The following is a 25,669-nucleotide window of genomic DNA, read 5'->3' on the forward strand; positions in this document are numbered from 1 at the left end:
GTTTATAGACCTCGCACAGCATTCATTTCGGATTTTTCTTACAAGAACGCGCATTATAAGACTTCATTTTGAGAATTTGCACATTCGAAAAAGGCAAAGAAACGTCAATCGGGAACTCCATTGTTTTATGCAATTGATATGCCTAAACAAGTCGGGAGAGCAGAAGAAATCACATTTTACGTACAGACGTTATTCAAACAAACATCGACAGCTTGAAAACAAAACTGAGAATCGGTAATTAAAGTAGATCCAAAGTAAAACATTGTCTAAAAAGGAGTATAGGATAGGTAACCTGACAATCAAAACCTAAGTCATTTAATAGTACGTTATGCTGTAAAGAGTAAGGTTGGCCTGGTAACTTAGTTCCACGCCTTGGAGGTGTAGAATGGCAGTGGAGGAAAATCCTTATGCATTATTTACCTCGCTGTTACATGCAAGTAAAAAGTTTCTTGCTGCGGTTTGCGGCCAGCAACATTTAGGGGACTGGGTTGCAAGGAAATAAGTGAAGCCGAAAATATCTTGTCATTCAATAGATTGTAAACTTTTAAAGCTTCATTTGATTGAAATATGGGTAACGTTTAGTATTTTTATTGACTGGGAGCTTGAGTAACGATTTAATTTTTGTTGTATGCTCATTATTTATTATCCTTATGAAACTTTTGTAGTCCTATTTTTTTTACAAGTGTGGTTACTTATTTCTTGACCGATGTACCTGAGAGAGTATCACCAAGAGAATTAATGACGTGGAGATCTGGAACCTCTCCCTTTCGACCCAACCACAGGTTGAAAAGAAGCAAATCCAGTTTCGAGATTTAAGGGAATTGATATTACCAAGCATGGAAACATCAATTTGTTATATTCAGCTTTTCCATACGATATCTATTTGGAATATAACTAATTCAATCATATTCACAATTCTAACGGAATATCGGCAAACACCATACGTTGTAACAGTGTGTATTATTGTAATGAAGATTAATATTTTACGTAAAATTTGAAGCTTCGCTGTCACTCCTTTTAAACTAGCGCCGTCCAAGGGCAATAATAAATTTAACAGATCTGTAATAAGACATAAAATAATGCATAAAATTAAACTTTCTTTGTCCCTACTCCTATTTCGAAAGACACTTTAGATTTTCTTCATTGTCTCTCCTCACGCAGCCTTCCTCCCTGTACTTATGTATCGAATTTATAAGTATACTTTATTAACATTATAACCAGTGACTACAAATGAATCGTCTAGTCCATTTAAAGATGTAAAGTAACAATTTTATTCCGTTAAGGTGTAGGACAGATCATAACACAGAATTCACCAAAATAACTGCAGGGTAGGTAGGTAGCCGAAGCAAGGTGATGCTTTTCACGAACAGTTGACGCAGCTGAAGGATCACACCTTGTATTTATAAATGACCATTCTTAAACACATTCAATAAATATAGGGTTCTTTTCTATCCCTTAGATCAAGCCAGAACAGTTCTTATAAAAGCAATGTAGCACGAGAGAAAATATTGTGTTCCGATGATAAGGATATGGGTCCATTTTATATTGCGTGGTGTATTCCTTGTTGGTGATATCCGCTGCCACCCGCACTTCTATTTAGAAATAAAATTAAATTGTAACCTAGTCGAATGTCTGTAGGTTTCCAGCTATACCTCTGAAGAAACTAATAAAATAACGGGCGACTAAACTTTCAAGAACTAGATCCACTGAGAGAAAAAGCTGTGGGGTCATGACAATTGTCAAACACACGGAGGAGAATGTGTTATTACGGTTAGTAATGCAAATCATAGGTCGGAGAATTCCTTAACAGCATTACAATGGCAGTTGTTATAATAATTTTTGCAAGAAACATATCATCATAAATATTACCAAATTACACCCGTGATCAGATCGCTGTGCCATAAAATCCTTCAAATGTTTTGATACGAGGAAACGTTGCAAATTTAGTCTACCAATTACATCATCGTCCGAGACTAATTATATTTTTCTGTTCATAGTACTTGAGCTGCTTATGAAAACGTCTTTTATTAGCTCTATCAGTAAATTTCCGCTCAAATATACAACTTCATTTCCGAAGTTCAGAGAGAAACCCGTTGCAGGACTTCCTGGCGATCATCGACTAACATACCATTGGGTTTACTCAGCGTTAGACCCGGATGAGCGGGCTGCCGCATGACGTCAACACTGATACAATTCTCTGATGACTCAACATAGCCCACAGCTGCATAACATCTGTTCCTTAATACTCACCTTCTCCATCTTCCTCTGTAAGTCCTCAGCAGTGTCGTTGAATAAACAAAGAAGCTTCACTCGTCTAGTCTCCTGTTAATCCATGGAAGTTAGTGGTACTTAGCTCACCTAAGGCTAATGTAGAGACAAATGTATGTCTAAGAACAGGCACCGGATTTCCTAGCTGCAGGTCAATACGTGAGGCCATGTGTTCACCATGGCAACTAGAAACCTAACTAAGAGTCCTTTTCCACTCCACCACTTTAACTCCTTTCTCGTTCAACTAAACATAACACATATGGCGCAGTGTACACCTCGGAAAGCCGACAGCATCTTCAATGCAACTGGAAGGAAAGTTGGAAACTCAACTGAGAAGCAACTCGACATGTAAATTTTCTATGAGCTGAGTACCCGTCCAGTTGGCTATGGGAAGGAAATATATTAAAGAGACATTTTAATCACAATTAAATTAACAAGAACCTTGTTGGCGCGGGATTGGGCAGAAAATGAAGAAAAGGGGGCGAGATGGGCTAATCGTGTCCCTACTTTTTGGTTATTCCTTTTCCTCCCCTCCTAATCCTGTATCAGATAACCGCTTCAACACTAATTGTATAGAAAGCTTATAAATAAAGACATTCCCTACTTAAAACTTCTAGGCATCTGCAAGAGAATCACTTTCCTCTACGAGGTGCGATCGGAAAGTTTCTAGACTGCGCCTATAAAAACCCGTACACTTATCTCAGGTATTAAATTCATCCATCACCCTCGAAGTAGTTACCCTGGGAGTGAACACAACGATCCCAGCGCCGCTGCCAAGCCTGGAAGCATCCCTGGAAAGCTTTCTTTGTCAGCCTGTCAAACACCTTCTGCGATTCTGCCTGAATCTCTTCTATCGTCTCAAATCTCCTTCCCTTTAGCTGAATTTTCATCTTTGGGAAGAGGAAGAAGTCACACGGAGCTAAATCCGGCGAATAAGGAGGGTGCGGGATGACGGCCATGGTGTTTGAGGCCAAAAACTGCCGAACTTTGAGGGCGGTGTGCGCTGGCGCGTTGTCATGATGCAGCAGTCAGTTGTGGTTGCGCCACTTTGACGGCCGCTTCCGTCCTTTAGAATCAGCTGACAGGTCCCATAGCCTATCCTAACAATGTCGCACAAGTCGTTGATGGTACGACGTCGATCTTCGTGAATGGCCTGCCGAATCTTCGTAACATTTTCGGGCGTTGTGCTCGAAGATGGTCGTCCAGAACGCTCGTCATCATCGACAGAGGTTCGGCCATTTTTAAAACGTGAATGCCACACAAAAGTTTGTGCACGACCCATTGCGGACTCCCCAAATGCTTGCTTTAGCATTTCATAGGTTTCCGTAGCCGTTTTGGCGAGTCTTTGGCAAGAGATTCAGGCAGAATCGCAGATGGTGCTTGACAGGCTGACAAAGAGAGATTTCCAGGGATGCTTCCAGGCTTGGCAGCGGCGCTGGGATCGTTGTGTTCACTCCCAGGGGAACTACTTCGAGGGTGATGGATGAATTTAATACCTGAGATAAGTGTACGGGTTTTTATACGCGCAGTCTTCAAACTTTCCGATCGCACCTCGTATGTACGAGCATTCAAGAAACAACTGGTTTTCCACTGAGAAATAGGTGTAACTGAAAATGAGTTGCAGTTTCCATCCGCCTTGGCGTACACTCGCACTAAAGAAACTGAGACAATAAGCAGCAGGGCGATACATCACGATATTTGTGAGGTCCACGACTTTACCTAAATGTGTAATTGTGCTGGCGTAGGCAAATACGCAACTCAAACATTGTGAATGTTAGGCCATTAATATCACCGATATATTTTTGAGCGCCGGAAGGCAACAATGTAAGCTTCGCGTCTGTTTGAACCTCATCTATAGGATATTAATGTTACTCAGTGTGAGACAGTTATATTCAACAGACGGAAGTGTCTAAACGAAGCTCGCCTTACTAGTACCACCCGCGAAGTTACATCTGCTTTCTCCTTGTTTGTGTTTCGTCACAGTCTGTGCAGTTGACGTAGGGTAGATAGCGTCAACTGAAGAGTATTCTGTCTAAGCGAATGTTTTTCAAGTTTAAATTGCTCAGTAGTGTTAAATAACAGTCGAAATAATAAATTAATCGTACGCATTTTGTCTTCTGGGCTCTGATACGGTGTACTCTGTCACAACCAAGGCCTATCACCACCTTAAAAATTTCAAAACCAAATAAATAATTTAAAACCTTCCAGAGGCATCGATAACGGAAGCATTTCAGCTCAGAAAGTTGTAGGCAAGACGCCAATATTCGAAATAATAAGTATACACAAGACACTTCCAACTGCTTCAAACGCCTGTGATATATTAAAAATAAATCGACCAATCAGTTTTTCTACCTTACAAAATGTAAGCAGTAAATTTAAGACATGTTTCAATAGTTATTTTTTGCTTGTGTTCTGGTTTGTGGTTTGAATAATTAGTTTTTACATATGCCTTCTCTTTCTCTATTAAAACAGTGATAGTTTTTGTTTAGGTAAATTTCTTTCGGTTGAACATAAACATTAACGAATGAAAGTTTTCAAGAAAATTTACTCTACATTTCATTCAAGAACTCGAATTTGTCAACTCATTGGCCATGGTGTTATTTTAGGATTCGTAGGAACTCAACAGCAAGAAAATTCAATATAACCTAAAAAATATGACACAGTAATGTCCTTCTCTCCCCTACATTCTTCCGGCCACTTCCCCTATCTTCCAAACATCCTTATTACTCTCCATAGAAAAGTTTACACGGCTAAAATAAAACAGTGTTGTAACTAATTCTCTCTCTTTATTCAACATTTAATATATCCGTTCGAAAATCCCTTTTTTATTCTGAAGCATTAAATTTTACAGCGAAAAAGTTTTAATTACGCTATAAACACTGTACAACAGTTATACCTGCTTGATGCCAAGTCTTCGTGAAAAAAATCCATTTGTCTATTACAAAGAGAATGCTTCACAGGAAGACAGCAATGACATTAATTGGGTATTATGGTAAAGTTGTATGAAATAAGTTGATCATTTCACACACAGAATCTTAAAATCCTTCGTGCCTTATACTACATTTGTAAGTCGATCACGCACAAGCGATAACTAAATTCTTCTAATTCATTATGAAAATTATGAAACGTACCTCTATATTTGAACCATATTGAAGGGAAACAAACCAGTAAAGCCTTCAGTTATTCTCATTTAAAGTAGCAACTTCGGTGTTATAAATCTTGAAAAGAAAATTATTCGTTTTCCATCTGACAGTGTTAAATCCTGCCACGAACATTCCTCTGCCAGTAGTATTTCAACATTATTGTGCATGACATCGAAATTTTCTGTGCGATGACAGTGTTATGTGACGCCTTCAATTAATGTTGCAGGTAGTCCTCGTCGTCGCTGCCAACCAACAAATGCGCAGTACTACCAACCTCTTGATCATCAACCTGGCCGTGGCAGATTTACTCTTCATTGTGTTCTGTGTTCCGTTCACCGCAACTGATTACGTCTTACCTTTCTGGCCATTTGGAGATATATGGTGCAAAATAGTACAGTACCTTATTGTGGTCACTGCATATGCGAGTGTATATACACTAGTGCTTATGTCTTTGGATCGCTTCTTGGCCGTAGTACATCCTATAACCTCAATGTCGGTAAGCCATAATTTTGTCTGATATACAACAGAATAATTATATACAAAATCAGAGGCACAAATTGCTACACTATATAAATCAGTGCCCGCCCTAATCGATGCAGGCATTCATGACGAAAATCGTAGGTCTTATTCTTATCAACCAAAAATAAATTATAAAAAGAAGTTTATCTACAATTTCTTCTGAATGTTATAAGTAAATTGTCAATGTTATGAAAATCTATGGTTGTGAATTATTTATGTTAAGCAAACTGGGGCATTTTGATGTTTCACAGGAGACATGTTATTATCAATATTAATCCCAAATCTTCGTAATTTGAACAATTAAACTTTCAGTCCATATTTGGTGCAGAATATCACAGACAGAAAAAAGGACATGCTATTGTTTGGTAAACTCTTTGAATCACAAGATTTGTCTACATAATATTTAGAAATTCACCCACTACGATATTTTTTTAAAAAAGTAAAACCTCGTGTTCATTGCATAGCCAAACGGTTAATGCCGTTTAGGGGAATAATCGTTTCGAGTTCTTTGCATGATGTGTACAAAATGAACGCATACAGGGCTGATAATGTGTGATTGTCGTTCCGTTCTTCTGGCTGCATGCTCCAACTAGAGAACCGGATTGTAACTAAATTTAGTATAGACGTTGACATTGGAACCTAAATAAACTCATACCTTCAATTTCTTACACTTCGTAATACCAACATGGCGGAAAACAAATTTGTGATTTGAGTTCGAAATAAGCATCACTTGGCATTAAATTTACTAATATATTTTTAATCTCTGCAGATATTTCAGCAATCAGTTTCCGTTTCTTTCTTAATCAGTAGAGAAAAAGAAAATAACGTTGAAATCATATGTTCGTGCATTTTGGTGATATCAGTGGAAAGTAAGTACATTAGATCGCAGCTCGTTATATTTTCCTTTGTAAATAAGAAGCAAGAATGTACTCATAACTGTTTAGTAGTAGACCTAAACCTTATGTTAGATGTTATACTGTTTTGTTTTTACATCGCCTAAGATCTATTGCTGCTCTTACATTGAGGGTACTTAGCTAGGTCTGCTTACTCTACTTCCGGTACACATTATATCTAACCAGTCTTTTTATTCTCAGAATTCTTTTAAACTGACAGGACTTAATAATATCTGTGAGCAAGCCTTTGGTTGACCCATAAAATGTTCTCTTACCACCAATTCATGTTATACTAGGACTTATCAAAAATGTTGTTAAAGGAATGGACAAGGAAGGAGAAGGTTTCAAATATCTGAGGGGATTTTCCCGAATATTAGTGATGCCAAGCTGAAAGAAGGAATTTTTGCCGGGCCTCAGATCAGAAAACTGTAGGACGATGGAAATTTTGAAGCCAGAATATCCGCTAAAGAACTCGCAGCGTGGAAATCTTTTGTATCTGTGGCGAAAGGTTTCCTTGGAAAGCGAAAGGAAGAAAACCACCAACAGCTTTGTAAATAAACCCATAAAAATTACATCAGTAGTAGGCTAAATCTTGTATTGTATACGGAAACAAGAAAAAGTAAAAGTTATTGTATCAAAAAATTCTTACGTGTTAGGCGTTTTTCAAGGTCATACTTGAAATCAGCATACCAAAATTAGTAAAGAACACTGAAAATTGTACATGTTATCGAAAAGAGTGAAAAATTGTTGATATTATTATCAGATGTAGTTCAAAATATGGATGAAAGAGATAGTAACATCTGAAATCGAACAAGGGCCCATATTCCTGAAATCAGACCGCACATAATGTGTGTCACTACATGAGGACAGCCACGACTACTTAAATTAAAATTTAATATGAAGTCATATTTCCTGAAAAGGAAACGTAGTATTTTTATTGCTATATTTAACCGTCATATTTGATACTGAGTGTTACGTTGCATGAAAATTGTGGAATATTTTGGATTGCGAAATAATGAAGTGGAGGGAAAGGGTTTTGTATTAGAGGGTACGGATTTTGGATGTGATTGCAGGTTTACTGAAGAGTTCGATGTACGAACACCGAAAATTAGATCAAAACTGTCATACATTACTAAATATACGAAGAAATGAGAAACAGCTCTTTAGGAATCAGACTAAAAGTTTATATTAACTTGTAGCATTATTGTCTTAAAAATGTTTGATTTAAATAGTTGAACACAATGATTATGGAATAGTTATTACAAAGGTAGAATGATATAGAAGACTAAAAAATAAACAACTTTATAATTGATTATTAATCTGTTTCAGAATTTGTATGAATCTCATCAGTGTTCGTCAAGCAAACGGTATAAAAATATATCACTAATTCAATACCAAATGTAAGCAGATGTGTACCTGTACACAGGAAAATTCATAGTATGAAACACTAAAATGGTTCTATACAGAAGGAGAATGCGTCAAATAAGACGAATAAATGGTTGTTATGTAGAAGGTGAAAGTACAGGACCAGAGAGTCGTGCCTCACCATTCGTAATATGTATGGAAATAGTTAGTACATTCATTAAGCGCGTTCAGTTTAAATTCCGTGGCACGGATTCTGTTTGTCAGTTGATACAATTTATTGTAAAATTATTTTTAAATTATTACCATGGGCCTCAGAATCTGCGTGCAGGTAGTTTCGTCTTACACTACACGTGTTAACCCGTCAGATGCCAGGACGTGAGAGAAATGTCGGGGGTTTTATAAAGCTGTCTTCTCAAGTGTGAAAAACCTACACCTACAGCAACTTAATAACGTAAGATTCTGCCTTTCAGTGAGATAATAAGTTCACAGATTTATCGTGGCATATGCAGTCGCATTTCAATCTGTTACTGTGTGTTACTTGCACTATGCAAACTTCGTATGCGTGTTCCATGATCAAAAATAAGAAAAATGTTCCTATGAACATAGGGTACAAATGTTTCATTTTTCGAAATAATAGCCAAAAAATAAGTTTCAATGAATGACTTTACGTCAAAGTAAATCCAGTTTCCAGCAAAGATTTTCAATTAACGTTTGGGTAGGAACTGATGGCGACATGTTTATTTGTCCACACATTCTTCCTTCTCGTCTAAGAAGACCTTTATATCGGCGATTCTTAAGAAGACACTTGACACGTCTCCTTGAAGATGTACCACTGAATACAAGAAGAAAAATGTGGTTTATGCACGACGGAGCCCCAGCACACTTCTCCCATCGCATCAGAGATCATCTCATTGAACAGTACCCTCAGCGATGGATTGGGCGAGGTGGCCCAGTAGCATGGCCACCGAGGTCACCGGACCTGACTCCATTGAACTTTTACCTGTGGGGTCACTTGAAGTGCGTCTTTTATGAAACGCCAATAAACAATGATAACGACTTATGTGAACGTGTGCAGAATGCATGCCAGATGATTCGAGGAAACCCTGGTGTGTACGAACGAATCCGTCAGTCTTGTGTACATCGTGCTCGTGCGTGTGTGGAAAATTGAGGAACAACCTTTGAGCATCTGTTATAAAGAAAGATCCCTGTCCTTATACTTGGCAATAAAGGCATACATTGGCTATTATTTCGAAAATATAACATTTGCGACATTAGTAGTATTCTAAACTTTGTACTGTATACGGAAAAGAGAAAAAGTAAAAGTTATTGTATCAAAAAATTCTTACGTGTTAGGCGTTTTTCAAGGTCATATTTGATATCAGGTCCCCAAAATTAGTAAAGAATACTGAAAAATATCCATGTTACCGGAAAAAAGTGAATAATTGTTGCCCTGTGTAATGATTATTTTTTGTTATACTTGCGCCATAATTCGTGATGCTAAGCTAATCTAATCACTTGATAAGCTAGGAGATATTTCGATGCTTTAACAGGCTTTAAAATTTGGTCGCAGATGGCACAATGATGCTCTTTATAATACTAAAATAAAACGCGGAAATGCTTAGCGGATAACCAAAGCGCGTAAAGCAGATGTCACCTTTGTACAAACTTTGTTTTTCGAATTGCCCCATCTCTCTTTATCTTTTAAAAATTTGTCTTGATTAAATAAAAAAATGCTATGGTTTTCTACTACTGATTCTGTAATGTCCCATGTTATTTATTTATAATATATTTAACATGAGTGTGAACACCAGTGAATACGTAATGCATACGAAATGACAACACCCCTTCTCACTGTTAACCAGTAAACATTAGCCATCAGAGTAACATATCCATTGTAGCAGAAACAAAACTTCTAAATTTCTTTTTATGTATTTATTTCAACATATCTCATCGCGGTTTTAACCTCGTGTAGTTTCTGAGGGTGTTTTGTCACTACTGACATCGCATTGTTAGATGCGTAATATTATTATCACAAAATCATATAAAGGAAGTCCTACTGATTAACTAAACACCACTCCATTTAGATATATGGGGAAGTGGAATGTAGCCCCACGGATTTTTAATATCCATATTATATACTGTCCCCTCTACCCCGACTGATTGACAGAGAACCACGGTACATCACGTAACCGTCCACTACTTAGTTTCGAAGGTGCCGTTGATTGAATACCTTGGACCTGTGGCCGTCTCGAGGTGGACGTTGAGCTGCCTCTGATATCAGGGCGATGGTGATGTTGGCTACAAGGATAATGTTTTAATTTGGGTGCAGGTGGCGAAAATTGGATATCTTAGGGTGAATATGTTTATGGATCCTAGCTCGTCGGTAGATGGACTCAGGATCTCAGGTGGTGTTAACGGCCTGTTCGTAGCAACTAATGATAACACTGGATTGATTTCGAGGATGTAGCCGCTATATATTCACACGCGTGCAACACTGAGGTTACAGCTAACGAACGGTAGTAAATGACAAATTTATAAAATATTTCAGTCAAGCTATTAATCACTTGCGTTGCTCTTGGCAAATTAGATACCAGAAATTTAGTTGTAGGTTTCTAAGTAAGGTTCCAAAAGTGTACCAAGTGAGAATTCGAAGTGAAAACTTTGAAGTTGAATTCTCGACGTTCTAGTGCCAAGTGAAGTCTGTCACCCTCAACACCGGGGATAAGAGACATTCACAAGAAAACAATTTATTCCTGACTGGATAACAAATTTATTGACTCCAGCCAAGAATGACATGACATTAATTTCCATTGGTTTAGGGTCCGGTTTTGGCGTAAAGTAACACCCCTTTCTCATGAAAGAGATAGACTATTACAACAACCTCACAACCTGTTTTCCCAAGCGTTCTCCTAAATGTGAAGCTCTGTGAGGTAATAAACAGAATTCGGTTTAAAGCAGGGTTATTTAGAGATCGAAAATTAAGTAAATCCCTAAATATGTTTTGTGCACATCTAGCATAAGTGTTGCTTCCTGTACTTAGAAGCAGATGTCCACTTCCGTTCTAAACATGTGGTTCTAAACCTCCTAGTTGTTAATACAATAAACATCTTGAGATTTTTAAAGCAGAATAATGTATCTTGTGGTAATTAATGTGAAATACAAAATGTTAATAAATTGATATAAAATACATATAACCTAATAATAGAAAGATTAAATATACAAAATTATTTAATTAAAACTGAACTAAGATCGGACAAGCGGTTACAACCAGAGGCTGAATGAACACGTGAATAAATCTGAAATCTGTGGCTTCACTTTAGGGCATATGAAATCCTCCAATTTACATTTTTATAAATTAACAATTCTGTTAACTAACTAGCTTACAGGCAAGCCAAACAATTAACAGATTAACTCTATGAAGCAGAGGCTTTGACAGACTTATAGTATACCTAGCTAGTTAAGAAAATAACAGCCTACTATATAACAGAAAGACAAACAAGAATATTTCATTGATCCCCATTTAGATTTATGAGAACCCAAATTCACACAGACCATACTATTCAATCTCTTTTCGGAACACATATTTGAAGAAGCATTGGAAAATGTAAACGCTGGAGTGCTTGTGACTGGAGAACGATTAAATAACATTCGGTACGCGGACGACACTGTAGTGTTCGCCGACTCTCTGTAAGGTCTCCAAGAATTGATGGATCGTATTGTGAAGGCCACGGCTTAGAGTTGAACATCAAGAAAAACGAAGCTCATGGTCATCAGTAAGAATGCTGTATTACACGGTCAGCTGGTAGTTAATAATAAAAAAATAGAAAGGGTATCGAAATATACATACTTGCGCAGCACAATTAATGACCAGTGGGATCACTCCTTGGAAATAAAGTGCCGTATCGAAAAAGCCAGAGCTACTTTCATCAAAATGGGATCAATGTTCAGCAGTAGAGACTTAAACATAAACACCAAGTTAAGACTACTCAGATGCTATATTCTGTCCCTGAATCGTGGACGTTGACCGAAGCTGCTTCAAAAAAGTTGGAGGCCTTCGAAATGTGGTTGTACCGACGTATTCTCAGAATTTCTGTGATTGACCGTATAACCAACAAAAAGTTCTCGAGAAACTCCGCAAAGACGTCGAGGTTGTTAACAGCATAAAAAGAGAAAGTTGGAGTATTTCATATATCATGAGAAAGAGTGATAGATTTGGGCTGCTTCAGCTGATAATCCAGGGAAAAGTATTGGGAAAGAGGGGACCTGGCAGGCCAAGAATCTCCTGGCTTCAGAACCTAAAAACTTGGTTCTCGATGTCCACTGGAGGGCTGTTTCAAGTAGCAGCTAGTAAAGCTCAAATTGCTATGCTGATCGCCAACATCCGGAACGGATAGGCACTTTAAGAAGAAGATACATACTTATTTAGTGGTAGCGAAGGTCAATGTCTGCCCGCCTGTCTCTCAGTTGCGACATGTGAATTGTACTATATGCAGAATTTGAGGTTTGCACTGCTGTGAGTTATTTTCGCTGTACTTTTTATTTTTATTGGCATTAGAAATATTATTTTTCTCTTTGATATTGTTATTTTATTGTCATTATAGGTATTGTTTATTTTACTGTTTTGTTCTGTGATCCTTGTTTATGTTGCTGATTATATCCTTTTATTTCAATTTATATCCTTGTTATAATCCTTACTGTTATTGTCATTGCTACTCCTTGCTCCCCTTAGTTTCCCTCCGCATTCTAGTCTTGCGTGTGTCGGGTTGAACACACCTGGGCCTCTCCACAACAGCTAATTATATCGAAGTCTCAGGAGGATCATAATAGAGCTACGTGAGCTAGAAATATCCCTGAGGACACCCCCAGGTAATGCCCCCTCCACCCTAGTTCAAACGAGGATTTTTGTTTTATCCCTGGGGTCTTAACTCTCAGGCCCTTATCGGAGTATAACTTTCTTCGTTCTGGCCTGTTCCTTTTCTATTTCTCTTGCTGCATTTCTGACTTCCGGACATCCTATCCTTGCCTATACCACAAGCAGATTGGAAATACATTTTCTGCCTTCGTAGGGTTTCACCTATGACGGGTTGGACTCAAGTGGTTAAAGTAGGACTAAACCAAATTCCGGACTGCTTACGCTTGGTGATTGTCCACATGACAAGTTCTCAGTGGCATTGCCCCTCGGATTTTCCTACGCTTCCTTTAACACCCCGACTCAGGAGCGTATATTAGGCCGGTAGGTCCTGTCTGTCCATATGATTTCTATTAAATTTGGTATGAAGTTTGTGTCACTGGAGCGTACTCTAAAATGATGCGTGTACTAGATGGGGCATCGGTCTAAAGTGCGAGGAAGGTGGGTTTTCTCTGGGGTTTCTGTTGTGCAACGTGGGATGACCGGGAAAACGTTGATGCACCACTGGGAGCAAATCCCTGATTAATTCAGAGCCGTCTTTTTGGAGCGGATATACAAACAGTATCGGCGGATGTGTTTTCCAAGGGGCCCGCTGTGGTGCATTGCTGGGTGACACTGGTGTAGTTGATGAATACGACTAATGAGACGCAGCCCCCAGTCATGAATTAGCTACCGTGTCGGTTAGGTTAGGTTACATAATATTAGGTTACGTCTTGTATAAGTAGGTTGGTTTGGGTTAATTTATGTTAAATTGATTAGGTGAGGTTAGATTAGGCTGTGAAAACTTGGGTAAGATGCATTTAGAATTGGACATTTTCAGACAACGCATTTGGAAACTGTATTTCAGTTCCGATTATAAATGTGCAGACTCAACTCCTCCTTGACCTCATCTTCGCCGTAATAACAGCACCATTATCGATTGTTTTATTAGTTTAACAATAATCTAAGTGGCATGGAGTGGTTAATAATACCTCTGGGATGTCAGTGTACGTCAGGCAAAACACTTTTGAATCTTTCAGTATTATCCTTCCATATAACCTACTTATTCTAAGTCGCCTCTTCCTTTCAGGCGTTCCAACCAAATTTTGAAAGTATCTCTCTGATGCATGCCACATGCTTCAACCATCTCCTCTATTGTATTATCCTAATAATGTATGGTGGCAAATATAATTTGAGGACCTAATTAATTATCTGATTCTCTTTAGCCTTCTGACATTTAATTCCCCTTTAGGTTCAAATATACCTCTAGGCACTACGTTCCGATAACTTCAGAGATCAAGTTTGAAGTTAAACGAAAATTTAAAATTTATTTATCGTAGTCCTTCTCAAAAGAAATATAAATTATTTGTTACTTCAGCCCGGTGCAATTAGAATATTTACGTTTTTCCTAAAAGGAATTACTTGTTGGCACTAAGAGGATAAAGAAACTACGCCTTCACTGACGTTGGAGAAAAGATTCTGGGAATATTTTCCACCTCCGGTAAATGATATTACTCGCGAAAAGTCAATTTCCTTCATCGCCGAGACCAAGTGGAGTGCCAAAGCACTGTTTTGAGCCTGAATGATATTAATTAAAATTTTACAAAAAGCAAAGTCAGGAAGGCGTTCCTTAATGAATTTTTTGAGAAAGTGTCACTAAGGAGAGCTTGAATGTGTGGAAGAGTCATGCTCTCAAGCTTGTCCCCTCAGGCATTAGAAATTTAAGTACACAATGCACGGGAACGCTAGATCTCACATAGGTAACTTTCGGGACATTTGGGAGAACGAATACAAAACCACTGGTTTCATTCATTTTGTGTTAGATAGTGTAAAAATCATAAATATTAATTAAAATCGTGTTCCTTTCACGTAGTGAATAGACTTTTCATAGTGATTAATTGATGTGTGATTTCAGAAATATATTGTGGGGAAAGAAGAATCCGGTAATTAAAAAAAAAAGTGGAGAGTCAATCTTAAACGAACAGTTAAATATAGTTGTCTCCGTTTTTGAGTCGCTCTAAGTTACAATTTTACCTAATGACATTAGTGTATTACATAAAGTCAAAATTGAAGGAAGAATTTCTCCTGTTCTTAATTATATACACCACGCCATGCAGCTGTATGGGGAACTGGATATACAAATCTACGCATTATTAAGTTTGGAAGTATATGGAGGTTAGTAGCTAGCTTGAGACCCCAGCAGCAAATACCCTTAGTAATTTACTCTGGCAACAATTTTGTGGGCGTCAACAAGTACTATTTCAGTTGACGTTTGTTTAACAACGCTGTGATTTGCGTCGAAAAACTGGATGATTAATAAACCATGTATTAGGGCAGAAAAGGTATAAAACGGTCGTATCTTAACTTAAGGTAATCCCGACATTTGTCAGGGACGGCTGAGGAATTCACGAAAGAAATCGGTAACACGGAACAAGTCAAACCCTTCTTTTACATGCCTTATTCAACTACTATCAAATACTTTGGCCAATGTTCGTTGAATTCTTTCAACCCCACAATTATATTGTCAGACTTGTGTATGATACCTGTGCGGGTCACGTTCATTGTAAACGTGTTTCAGATACGGACAGAGCGGAACGCGTTCACTGCAATCGGAGTGACATGGATCGTGATTCTATTGGTATCAGTACCAGTGTATGTGAGTCACGGCGAGGTGACGTACACATACTCTTCTGCGGAGCACACAGCCTGCGTGTTTCTGGAGGAAGATGCCGTCAACAGACCTGACGGCTACAACAAGCCGATCTTCCAAGTATGTTTTATAGAAATTAATTTATCAGGTAGTTGATTCAGCGTTGTTAAGTGACAAAAATACTGTACGTGAACTTACTTCTCAGGCATGAAATCAACATGAACCATGTATGGGAGAGAAATAACTTTGTGTAGACCAGTACACGTATCACCACTGATACGAATTGTTAGTAAGCTTCTCTTAATACCTCAGATGAACTGACCATCATGTGACATATTTGTCGTCCATGTAACTGTGCAGTGCAACAAGTTTAACTATGTCAATTAATATAAACAGGAATGTGTTTGCGAACGTTAAGGCACCGACCAGTAATTTTACATTACTGTTTTGCTTTGAATTAATTTTAACATTTGTGTATGTGCACTACTTCAATGAAAATGGATCACTAGTTGGCGCTGCATGCAAATTATCCACAGTTGTTAGTTATTGTCGACTGGAAACGTTAATGGTTTAAATTCGGAAACTAGTTTGTAAACATAGGGATGACATTCTGCGAATGGTATTCCCAAACACTGAGCTTACTACTGCAGACACTGAACAATTTTGTATGCATTTGCTCCTGAATGACACGCCGTTCTGTTTCTGTGCAAATAGGATCGATTTTATGTAGGCTGTGAAGGATGGACATGCGAATAGAATGTGGAATATAAAATGTAATTGTTATCTCTTACTTGTAATTCTATCAGATCTGTTAATCGCCCTGATTCGCGGCGGTTTGCTAGACCTCATTCCATTTCCAGTCGACACACATTTGTAAAGGATAACTCACGTTTCCTGGTTTCCATTACAGCAACACAAACATTTGTAGTGGCGCTGAAGGGTAGACGTCCCTGATTTAAGTATCTCCCTATCTCCTAATCATTATGCACCCAACAAAAAGAAATGCATTTTTAAAACTTTGGCATTAAGTTTCAAAATGTAATAGGCCAATTAAGAATCCTGTCACATTTACTCAGTACCTCAATAAATTAAAATTCATTGCAACAAATTTATTCCAGCAAAAGTAATTGAACTGAAACTGCCAAATACTATTTTTATGTCCAAACCAAATTTTCCTCAATCTCTCCTGTATTTGGCAGCAGAGTATTTTTGCGTAGAAGTCGACTAATTTCTCTCCCTCTCGTATTTTAAATTTATTTTTTCATAAATGTATCGAAATTAACAGCAAAATAATGAAAAGTCACATTGTTTTCACTGTCTGTTAATTCGTACATTATTTAGCTATAACAAAGCAACCGCGAATAGAATTTAGCGTCGGAAGGCGAGGGAGATTAATTATGAACTGTGATTTGAGAGAGTATGGTGGTAGAATTGATCGTAGCCTGTGCCAATGTATTTTAACAAGATTTTGTCTTTAGTTGTCTGAAGAAAATCAGCTACGTGAGTAATAAATTTAACCGGATAGCTTAATAACTGTCTAACACGTCAAAATAAGTTTACCTATCACTGCTATCATAATGCAGTTTCTTGGCTATTTTTGACCTTATAATCGATGAAAGCTGTCTTCTTGATCACACAATTTACAGAGAACTTAGGCTGAGATTGGTACCTGCCGTCTTCTCTGGCAAAGCAAAAATAAGTTAAAGTGAAACGTAATTAATTTATTAATATTAAATATTCACAGCATCAAAAATCAATTCTGCCAGTAATCATTGCAATTCTGAAAATTTCATGTTATTCATTGATAATAGTACTAGCAGTTCCGAAAAGAATAAAGATAGAATCTTGCTCAACTTCCTTGATCCCACTCTGTGAGTTTACTCCTTCGCAGTTGGTCTTACTACGTCAAAAACCATTGGAGTTCTTTCATTCCATGAGTTTGACTTTCAAAATTACGCCCCTTTTGTAGTCTGTGAATTAAAAATTTAACTTATATGCTATTTGCTGATTCCGTTACTGGTGACTAGCTGGCCAAGCGCTTGCTGTTTATAATGCTAGTGACTTCAAATTATAATACACCAAAAAGCGCGATTACAAGGAAGGTCTTAAAGGAAAGCTTCCCACTCTCAGAACATTTGTAGGCATAAGTATTCAGTTTAAAAAATATTTTAATGTGTATGTTAAAAAATATAAAACGATTTCAACGCAACTGCCTCATTCCTTGAATAGGACATCAGATTACTTGCAGTTTTTAAGATAGTAGCTTTGGCAAAATGGTTTTAAATTCGTCTAAGTTTTTCGGGTAACCCTTTGACAGGGGTTAACAGCCGCGCGCCGAGGTGTTCTGTTACAAGACGAACGGCCATTTTCTGCCGATCTGTTTCTGTCAGACTCGATAAAACGATGAAAATGGAGACTGAGCACGAAGCCCCATTTGGTATCCCTAATTTCTCTGACGAATTACATCGTTCTTGACATCTTACATAATCTTGTCCCCTTGATAAAACAATTAATATCTCATCTCTTTACATGTGGAGAATGATCAGATTTGATTTGTACTTAGAATGATCATCCTTAGGTTTCCCGCACACCTTACTGGGTAATGTTACACGGTTTCTGAAACCAACTCTTTCAAGTGGACCCAACCGACTGGGTTGTATGGTTCTACATGATAATAGAAGCAAAACCGGCTTTCGAAACATTGTGTTTCTTTTTACGAAAGTAAGTTTTATATTAACAGTTAGAGGAAAGTGACCATAAGTTTACATCATTTTAAATACTTTCATGTCTGACGTTATCTAAAGCAAAATAATATTATTAAATAAGTTACTGAAGTTAGTTTCTGAATCTGGGAATATTTGACGCGTATCGTTGTTCTCAGTTACTCCTGGCAAACGGCGGAAGAGTAAATTAAATTAGCCCACGGTCGCTTTCTTCCACATCCTTTTCAATTAATTATTTACTAACCATCGTTTCATACGACCGTAAAAAGAATGAGCCACAGAAAGTGGTTAATTAAACAACAAACAAAAAATCTAGAATTGTCTTTATTTTTTATTCGCAAAATACATTAAATCGTGCAATATTTTAATTACTCGGTTTATACTGGCAAGAATATTTAGATTCGTCTTAGAATATATGCGAAAGTGGTGAGAATACTTCCAGCATTAATATTTTCTGTTTCCAGAACTTCGTATTGAGCGCGAAAAAAGCAAAGTGCATTTTTATTTAGGTTGCAGGATTTTGTTAGTGTTCGCGTTGTGAAACACCTTGTTGAGAGGCAATTGTCTCTTGTCGGTAATTTTAACTACTATGTCCGGGAATGGAAGGAAGCTTATAACAACGCCGCGAATCAAGTAGTTGTGAAATTGCACGAATGTCTCTCATAAAAAAGCTCCTACTTCAATTCTTCCATAGGCCCACTACAAACTCATATAACTAGAAGCTATAGTTACACCAATCATGAAAAAGTATTTGTTGATTCTGATGTGAAAGAAATTTTAAAAACGTAACTTAAGATTGTTTGCGTGTAAGTTATGTAAGGCCGTCACCAACCAGTGCAGGTAAGTCGACTTCAGATTCACCGAACAACCGCTCTTTTTTCTGAGCGAATTTAAATAAACTTCGTGCATCTGATTATTTTCACGCCAGTAGGTGATGTTGCTCCACAGATTCTGTTCTTCGCCACCTCGTACGTGACGCCGCTAGCACTAATCTGCGGACTGTATCTGTGCATGCTTCTACGTCTTTGGCATGGTGTTGCGCCAGGAGGTCATGTGTCAGCTGAGAGTCGCAGAGGCAAGAAGCGTGTCACCCGCATGGTCGTGGTCGTCGTTGCCATATTCGCCATCTGCTGGTTTCCAATACAGGTGGGCCAAACAGTTAAAAGGACAGTCGCAGTCCTTGTTGCGATAGTTCAATTTGATACAACTGTGAGTGTACTTCAATTTCTATTAGGTTATTTAAATTGGTCGTGACCTATTTGTAACCCCTTTACCAAGGAAGGTGTTACTTCAACTTTGTGGTACCTTTGCGTGATTTCAGTAATACTGATATTTTATGAACTATTTACATGAAATTCGTCAATTGAAATAGCGGCGTGTTTTGAGATAACAATAGATAATTTTCAAAAAGCTTCTATGCAACTACATCACTATACGTTTATTAAAAATGAGTCCCATACTGCATCGTCCACGCCGCACATTATCATACAGCATAATTATAAGTTGTTTCCTGTTGTATTTCGTTAACAAATTCGACATATCGTAACACGGTTCAGATACAAGTTGTATGTTCTGTGTTTCATGTACTACATCAAGCTTATGAACAATTATGCGTTTTAAATAGCAATACATTTGATTTCACCTTCATGTAATGGTTCTGCATAAATGAGAAAAATACTTGTTTCTTGCTTTTTTTCGTGCATGGCTCTAATTACACTTTTCCTTGAAATATAGAGAGTAATATTGGAAGTGAAACATGATAACAGTCTTCCCATAATGCATGCAGCCTACACACACACACACATATATATATATATATATATATATATATATATATATATATAAAGTAAAGGTTGTCCCACTATACGCCATGTAGGCGTTTGGGGTGAGTGGAGGTATAGCTCCTCTCTTCCTTGACCTCGGCACTAGATGGGGGTGAGTGGTCAGCATCACGCACCGGCCGGCTTTACCCCCGGGAAAGACCCCCCGGTACCCATTGTAGAAAAGGCTGTTTGGGCCGTAGAGCCGGTCTGGACGCAGAGGCTAGAGGAAAAGTCCTCTGCCCCCGTCGGGGATCGAACCCCGGTCGTCCAGCCCATAGCTAGTCACTCTACCGACTGAGCTATCCCAGCTCATATTCATATATATATATATATATATATATATATATATATATATATATATATATATATACAAGGGGAAAGCAAATGAAGCAGGACCGACTATACAGAACAGGACCCTGCATAATGGAATGACCTGTGTCATGTAGTATTCACCAGAGGCATTACATTTGTCAACCCCCCCACTTCGTTGAACCTCGTTTATCTGCCAGAAAAAATAGCCCTGTTTCAATTATAACATTAGCTTGAAAATAAAATCATTACCATGAAGACACGGTATCTTTCAGGTATAGTTACTTCTCGGGTTTTCGAATATAAGTCACTGATTCAAGTTACCATATATTACACACATATACACACACAAACGTAAAATTGTATGCTTGAACCAGTACTCCGTTTTGATGTCTTAGTGTTGTGTGATTTTTACACGTCATTGAAAGTAATTTAAGGTCATTCAGAGCGTAGGTACATAATAAAAGTAATGTTTATGTTAAATACGTTATTTGTACTCTCAGACTGATAACAGTTTTATTGCATTATTAAATAGGTCACGTTATGAGGAAGATGTCATAAATATGTAAATATGACTTAATCAGAAGCGTGTAACACAGGAAAAAGTTAAGGCCGCAGTAAAGCAATGTTGGGCCCTGGGTATAGCACAGTGCCCTCTGCCAAATCTATACTTTCCATTTCTCGTTTCACTTTACTCGGTTATCTTTAACGATGTGTAGGACTATTTGCAGGAACATAAAGCCAAGACGATGGTAAATCCTCAAGGATAAAATAATTTAACATTGGCAGTTTGCATATTTTGACCATTCAGTGGCTATTTGTTTCATGTATTAATTGAGCTTCTGAAATCTGAGAACACGGAAATATCGGTTATCTCGATCTTACTGATATCTGGTGTGATTATTGAAAAGTATTGTAACATAGACTAAAATTCCGCTAATATGTTCTTGAGATATTCGGAAATAACTTTAGGAAGTTTGAGCTCATGATAATGACGACTGCTTGGTGGGGAGACACTAGAATCTAGGGCCCTGAACAGCTACCCATTTTGCCTTTTGTATAAAGCGCGGCCATACCTATTGTGGATGGCTGTCTTCTGGGTTGAGCGTCGTGTAGTCTGCTAGAAGTTTACCGACGTTTCAGAGGTCCTTGCTGCCTCCATCTGTATCGTCATCGCCTTGATGATGGAGACAGCAAGGACCTCTGAAATTTGCGCTCGACTAAATAAAATTACACCCTGGTTGCAGATCATCCTCGTCCTGAAGAGCATTGACATGTATGAGATCACCAACGCGAGTGTCATGATCCAAATCGTGAGTCAGGTGATGGCCTACATGAACTCCTGTGTCAATCCCATTTTGTACGCTTTCCTGTCGGATCACTTCCGTAAAGCATTCCGCAAAGTCGTCAACTGTGGACCGTGGGGCTCTGGAGGCACGCGTTACCAAAGAGCATCGACTACAATCATCCCTCATCAAGCCAACGGAAGATACGATGGCAGCAAGAGTACCATGCTGACCCTCACTAAAACCACGCGCACTAATGGTTGCAGTGCGGTTAACGATATTTTATGAGATACAACCGCGACAACGACCACAAACGCCGGCGGCTCTTTAGAGACAATGCTGTGATTTTCTCTGTCGTTGTTTTCATAGCTAAGCGTCACAAGAATTTCTCTCGGAATAGTCCGGGGAAGCTCAAATTTATATTTTTTTTATTCTCGAACGGATATTGAACAAAGTTCCAGTAACGAAAGGTGCTCGTTAAAACGTGCTGTGATTCAGATTGGAATGTTACTTTTGCTTAATTCTGTTGTGGAAAGTGTAGCTTAAAGTTACATTTCAGTATATTATTCCTGCCTGCGATAACCGATTTTCATTAACAGCTGTTGGAAATGCAGAAATATTTGTGTTATATGTAGAACGTCAAATCTGAAACCGAAACAACGCATCTTTCGTGCATCATAATAAGAGCTACGATTGCATGCACAGATGAAATCTCCTCGAACAGTAGAGTAGAAACTTGGAACTTAAATGCACTCATGAATTGTCCTCATTAAACATAAACTTTTACGAGGAAATATATTCTAAATTAAGATCGGGAATACGTTACAATTAAACGGTTTATACGAAGTTATTTTGGTTGAATATCTTCTGATGAATTAATACATTTAATCATTGGGTTAAAGTGTTTGTGTAATTTATGATTCAATATAAGTTACAATATATGTAAAGAGCAATAACGTACGTTTTTTCATGAGCTTGCGCTGTATAAAAACATTTCCTGCAAGCAGAATTTGGAACACGACGGTACAACATCTTTAAGAAAATAAGGAAAAGAAATTATAATTGTTAAGCAGATAATGTGGAAATTGTGAAATAAAACAGGTTCTTTTGATTTCAGCTTCCATTAAACTGCTCAAGCCCTCTTACACATGTCTGCAACACTCCCCAAATGTGATTTAAGATTAAATGTTATGCACGCCCATAGAAAATTTCATATTATAATGGACAATAATTAATGTTAAAATGTATCTATATATCAAGGGTTTTACTAAATTCAGTATAAAAGTCAAGTAAATTGTTAACATATTTGAACAGTTTTTATTGATCGGATATATTGAATATGCAAAATATTTGCAAACAATATTATTTCTTAAGCTTAAATACGCAAAGTAAGCATAAACGTTGTCTAATTTATGATGGTACGAAAACTAAAATTTTATTGGCCATTTCAAAAAGTGTGATGAGTAAATGTTTTCCTTTACGAAACTTCGGTATGGACTGACGCAAAGGCGAGTTAGAATGAGGGTTCAGTTTTCATAAAGGTAAATCATCACACGCTTCAGTCACAGAATAAATATCTTGATCTGGAATAATAATACTTCTGGAATGTAAAATTCGTAAGATTCACAGATTTTGTACTAAATCACATTTTTTGGTATATGACTTGATACGTATTTAGACTGTGGCATTATTTACCTTATGGTCATATATATTACAAAAGTAACAATGTCAATACTATGTTTCGATAAATAAAATTAAGTTGCACATCGACATAAATGAGATGCTTTCGCTCACCCTCTTTGATATACGAGGCTTTATCAGAGATATTCTGATTATTTTCTGTTTCTCTTTGTGTAATCAAACCTCCAGTTGCTTTGAAACTCTACTTCCTTTCCATACTGCTAAATTTAGAACGTGCCAATTAGTCTCTTTGCCTAAAGGGATAATTTATTCTGCTAATTATCTTTATAGAAATTCTAGAAACCAACTATATTAACAACTTGATACTAACTACTGGTTAAACGGTCAATCGTGTTCTACAGTAAAATATCCGGAACTGTTATTGTCACAGATACGCTTATATAAATTAACTTAATAGAAACATATCTTATTTATAATTTTACTGCTATATCACACTTACATAGTACCGTAACTTAGCTTTATGTAACGTAGTGATTTATATAGCAATGTCTTCCTGTTTGTTGCAACAGTGTGATGTCGTGTTTGGACTGAGACCACTAACACCCACATCCACCATTGCCACATTCATTAATATTATTATTTTAATGTTATATTTCTTGTAGAGCGTTTGTTAATAAACGTTTTTGCAAGTATAGATTAAATACGTTAAGAATTATTATGTAATTTGTGTGTACATAAAAATTAATGTTGCTTTAAAAGTGATTGCTTGATTGCTCCTCTGGTTAGTGTACACTCTTCTTCAAACTAAACAGAGTTCTTATATCCATGTAATGCTATTTTGTGATGGAAGAAAAACATGGAGTAAATTTTACGGCGTCTGAACAATATCTCACCCTTATCATTCCGACATTTTCCTTTGAATGTTCACTCTTTACCACCAACAGATTCGACAGTCTTGCCCTCGACATCGCTGGACTATGAAACACACTAAGTATAAGCCTGCCAGAATATTCAGCGTGAGAGATATCTACGGTTTTAGAGACTCACTGATCTGAAGTCTTTACAAGTGTCTTTAATAATTTATCACTTTCGATTACAATGTGCGAAAGACTGTTTACTTATATAAAATACTAAGAACTGAACTGACTTATATTACTGTAAAAGTACGTATGTATTTTCAGGTCACTAGTGATCACCATACTTTCTTTTGCTTAACTCAGGTTTTTATTTTTCTCACTTAAATCTTGGTTCCTGTTTTATTCCATAACACATTTTCATTTTGTAATGAGTGAGACATCAATTTATTTGAAATAATTAAATAATTTGTTTATTTATGTCTACAATTACAATCATCTGTTACCAGTTTACGTTCATTCTGGGTTTTTTTTTGGCTATACAGAAATCTAAAGCCATGCTCTTGAGAGATTGAGATTTTTCAGTCATGTATTCGGTTATATCTGACGCCAATTTCACATGTGGTTGATCTAAAGAACCGGTACATACAGAGAAAAAATGTCATCCTTGTGTTTTCGCGGATGGAGTTCAATGTATAACTTCGGGTTTCAGGTATGAGCCACGTCAAATGTTGGGTATTGATCAAAGTCTTGGAAAACATTGCAGTTGCCATCTTCAGTGAGGCAAGTTTTAGAAGCCTTATACACAGCAGGCAGTATGTGGCGAGATAGATTTGGTGGCGGTGGTAGATGAAGCGGAGGACACGGCTTCTCTCCTGTTCTATGTAACACTTCAGAACTCGACCCACCACACATCCACTCCAAAGGTGGCAATTCCAGTGTTTCCGAAACACTGATTAGTACTAAACAAACACGGCGCGCCTCATGCTCGAAAGCCGAAGTTTACATATGCCGATATTTCTTTTATTTGCAGGAGTTTGTAACTAGTTATATTGGCTGATAATGAGATAATAAGAAAGCCTGTAGGCATACAGTATATAAGCGATAACTACAAGAATTTCGGATGGTAGGTTTCAACAATAATGTAATAAAACATGTTGATCATTGGAAAATTTATGGGATTTATTAATAACGCTTGCTCCAAGACGGTGAATGTAGATAGTACTGTCATTTTACAATAATATTAGTGCAGGTACTTAAATGAAATAAAACGGTCAAAGTGTGTGTACGAAAATGTTAATATTCTA

General features: G+C 37.4%; 1 protein-coding gene across 2 annotated transcripts in view; it reads left to right on the top strand.

Moving 5' to 3' along the window:
• The window catches only part of LOC110840962 (allatostatin-A receptor), a 67,485-nt gene extending 43,090 nt beyond the window's left edge, over window positions 1–24,395 (top strand). For both annotated transcript variants that reach the window (XM_087342223.1, XM_087342240.1), the window contains 4 exons: window positions 5,638–5,907; window positions 15,655–15,846; window positions 19,398–19,595; window positions 21,829–24,395. In XM_087342223.1, coding sequence (XP_087198349.1) covers window positions 5,638–5,907; window positions 15,655–15,846; window positions 19,398–19,595; window positions 21,829–22,155 — 987 coding nt within the window. In that variant the 3' untranslated portion in view covers window positions 22,156–24,395. The remainder of the gene's footprint in view (window positions 1–5,637; window positions 5,908–15,654; window positions 15,847–19,397; window positions 19,596–21,828) is intronic.
• The last annotated feature ends 1,274 nt before the right edge of the window (window positions 24,396–25,669 follow it).

Source organism: Zootermopsis nevadensis, unplaced genomic scaffold, assembly GCF_977971745.1.
Source record: "Zootermopsis nevadensis isolate Lab colony 2312 unplaced genomic scaffold, Znev_1.0 Znev_ptg000001l, whole genome shotgun sequence".
Taxonomy (NCBI): domain Eukaryota; kingdom Metazoa; phylum Arthropoda; class Insecta; order Blattodea; family Termopsidae; genus Zootermopsis; species Zootermopsis nevadensis.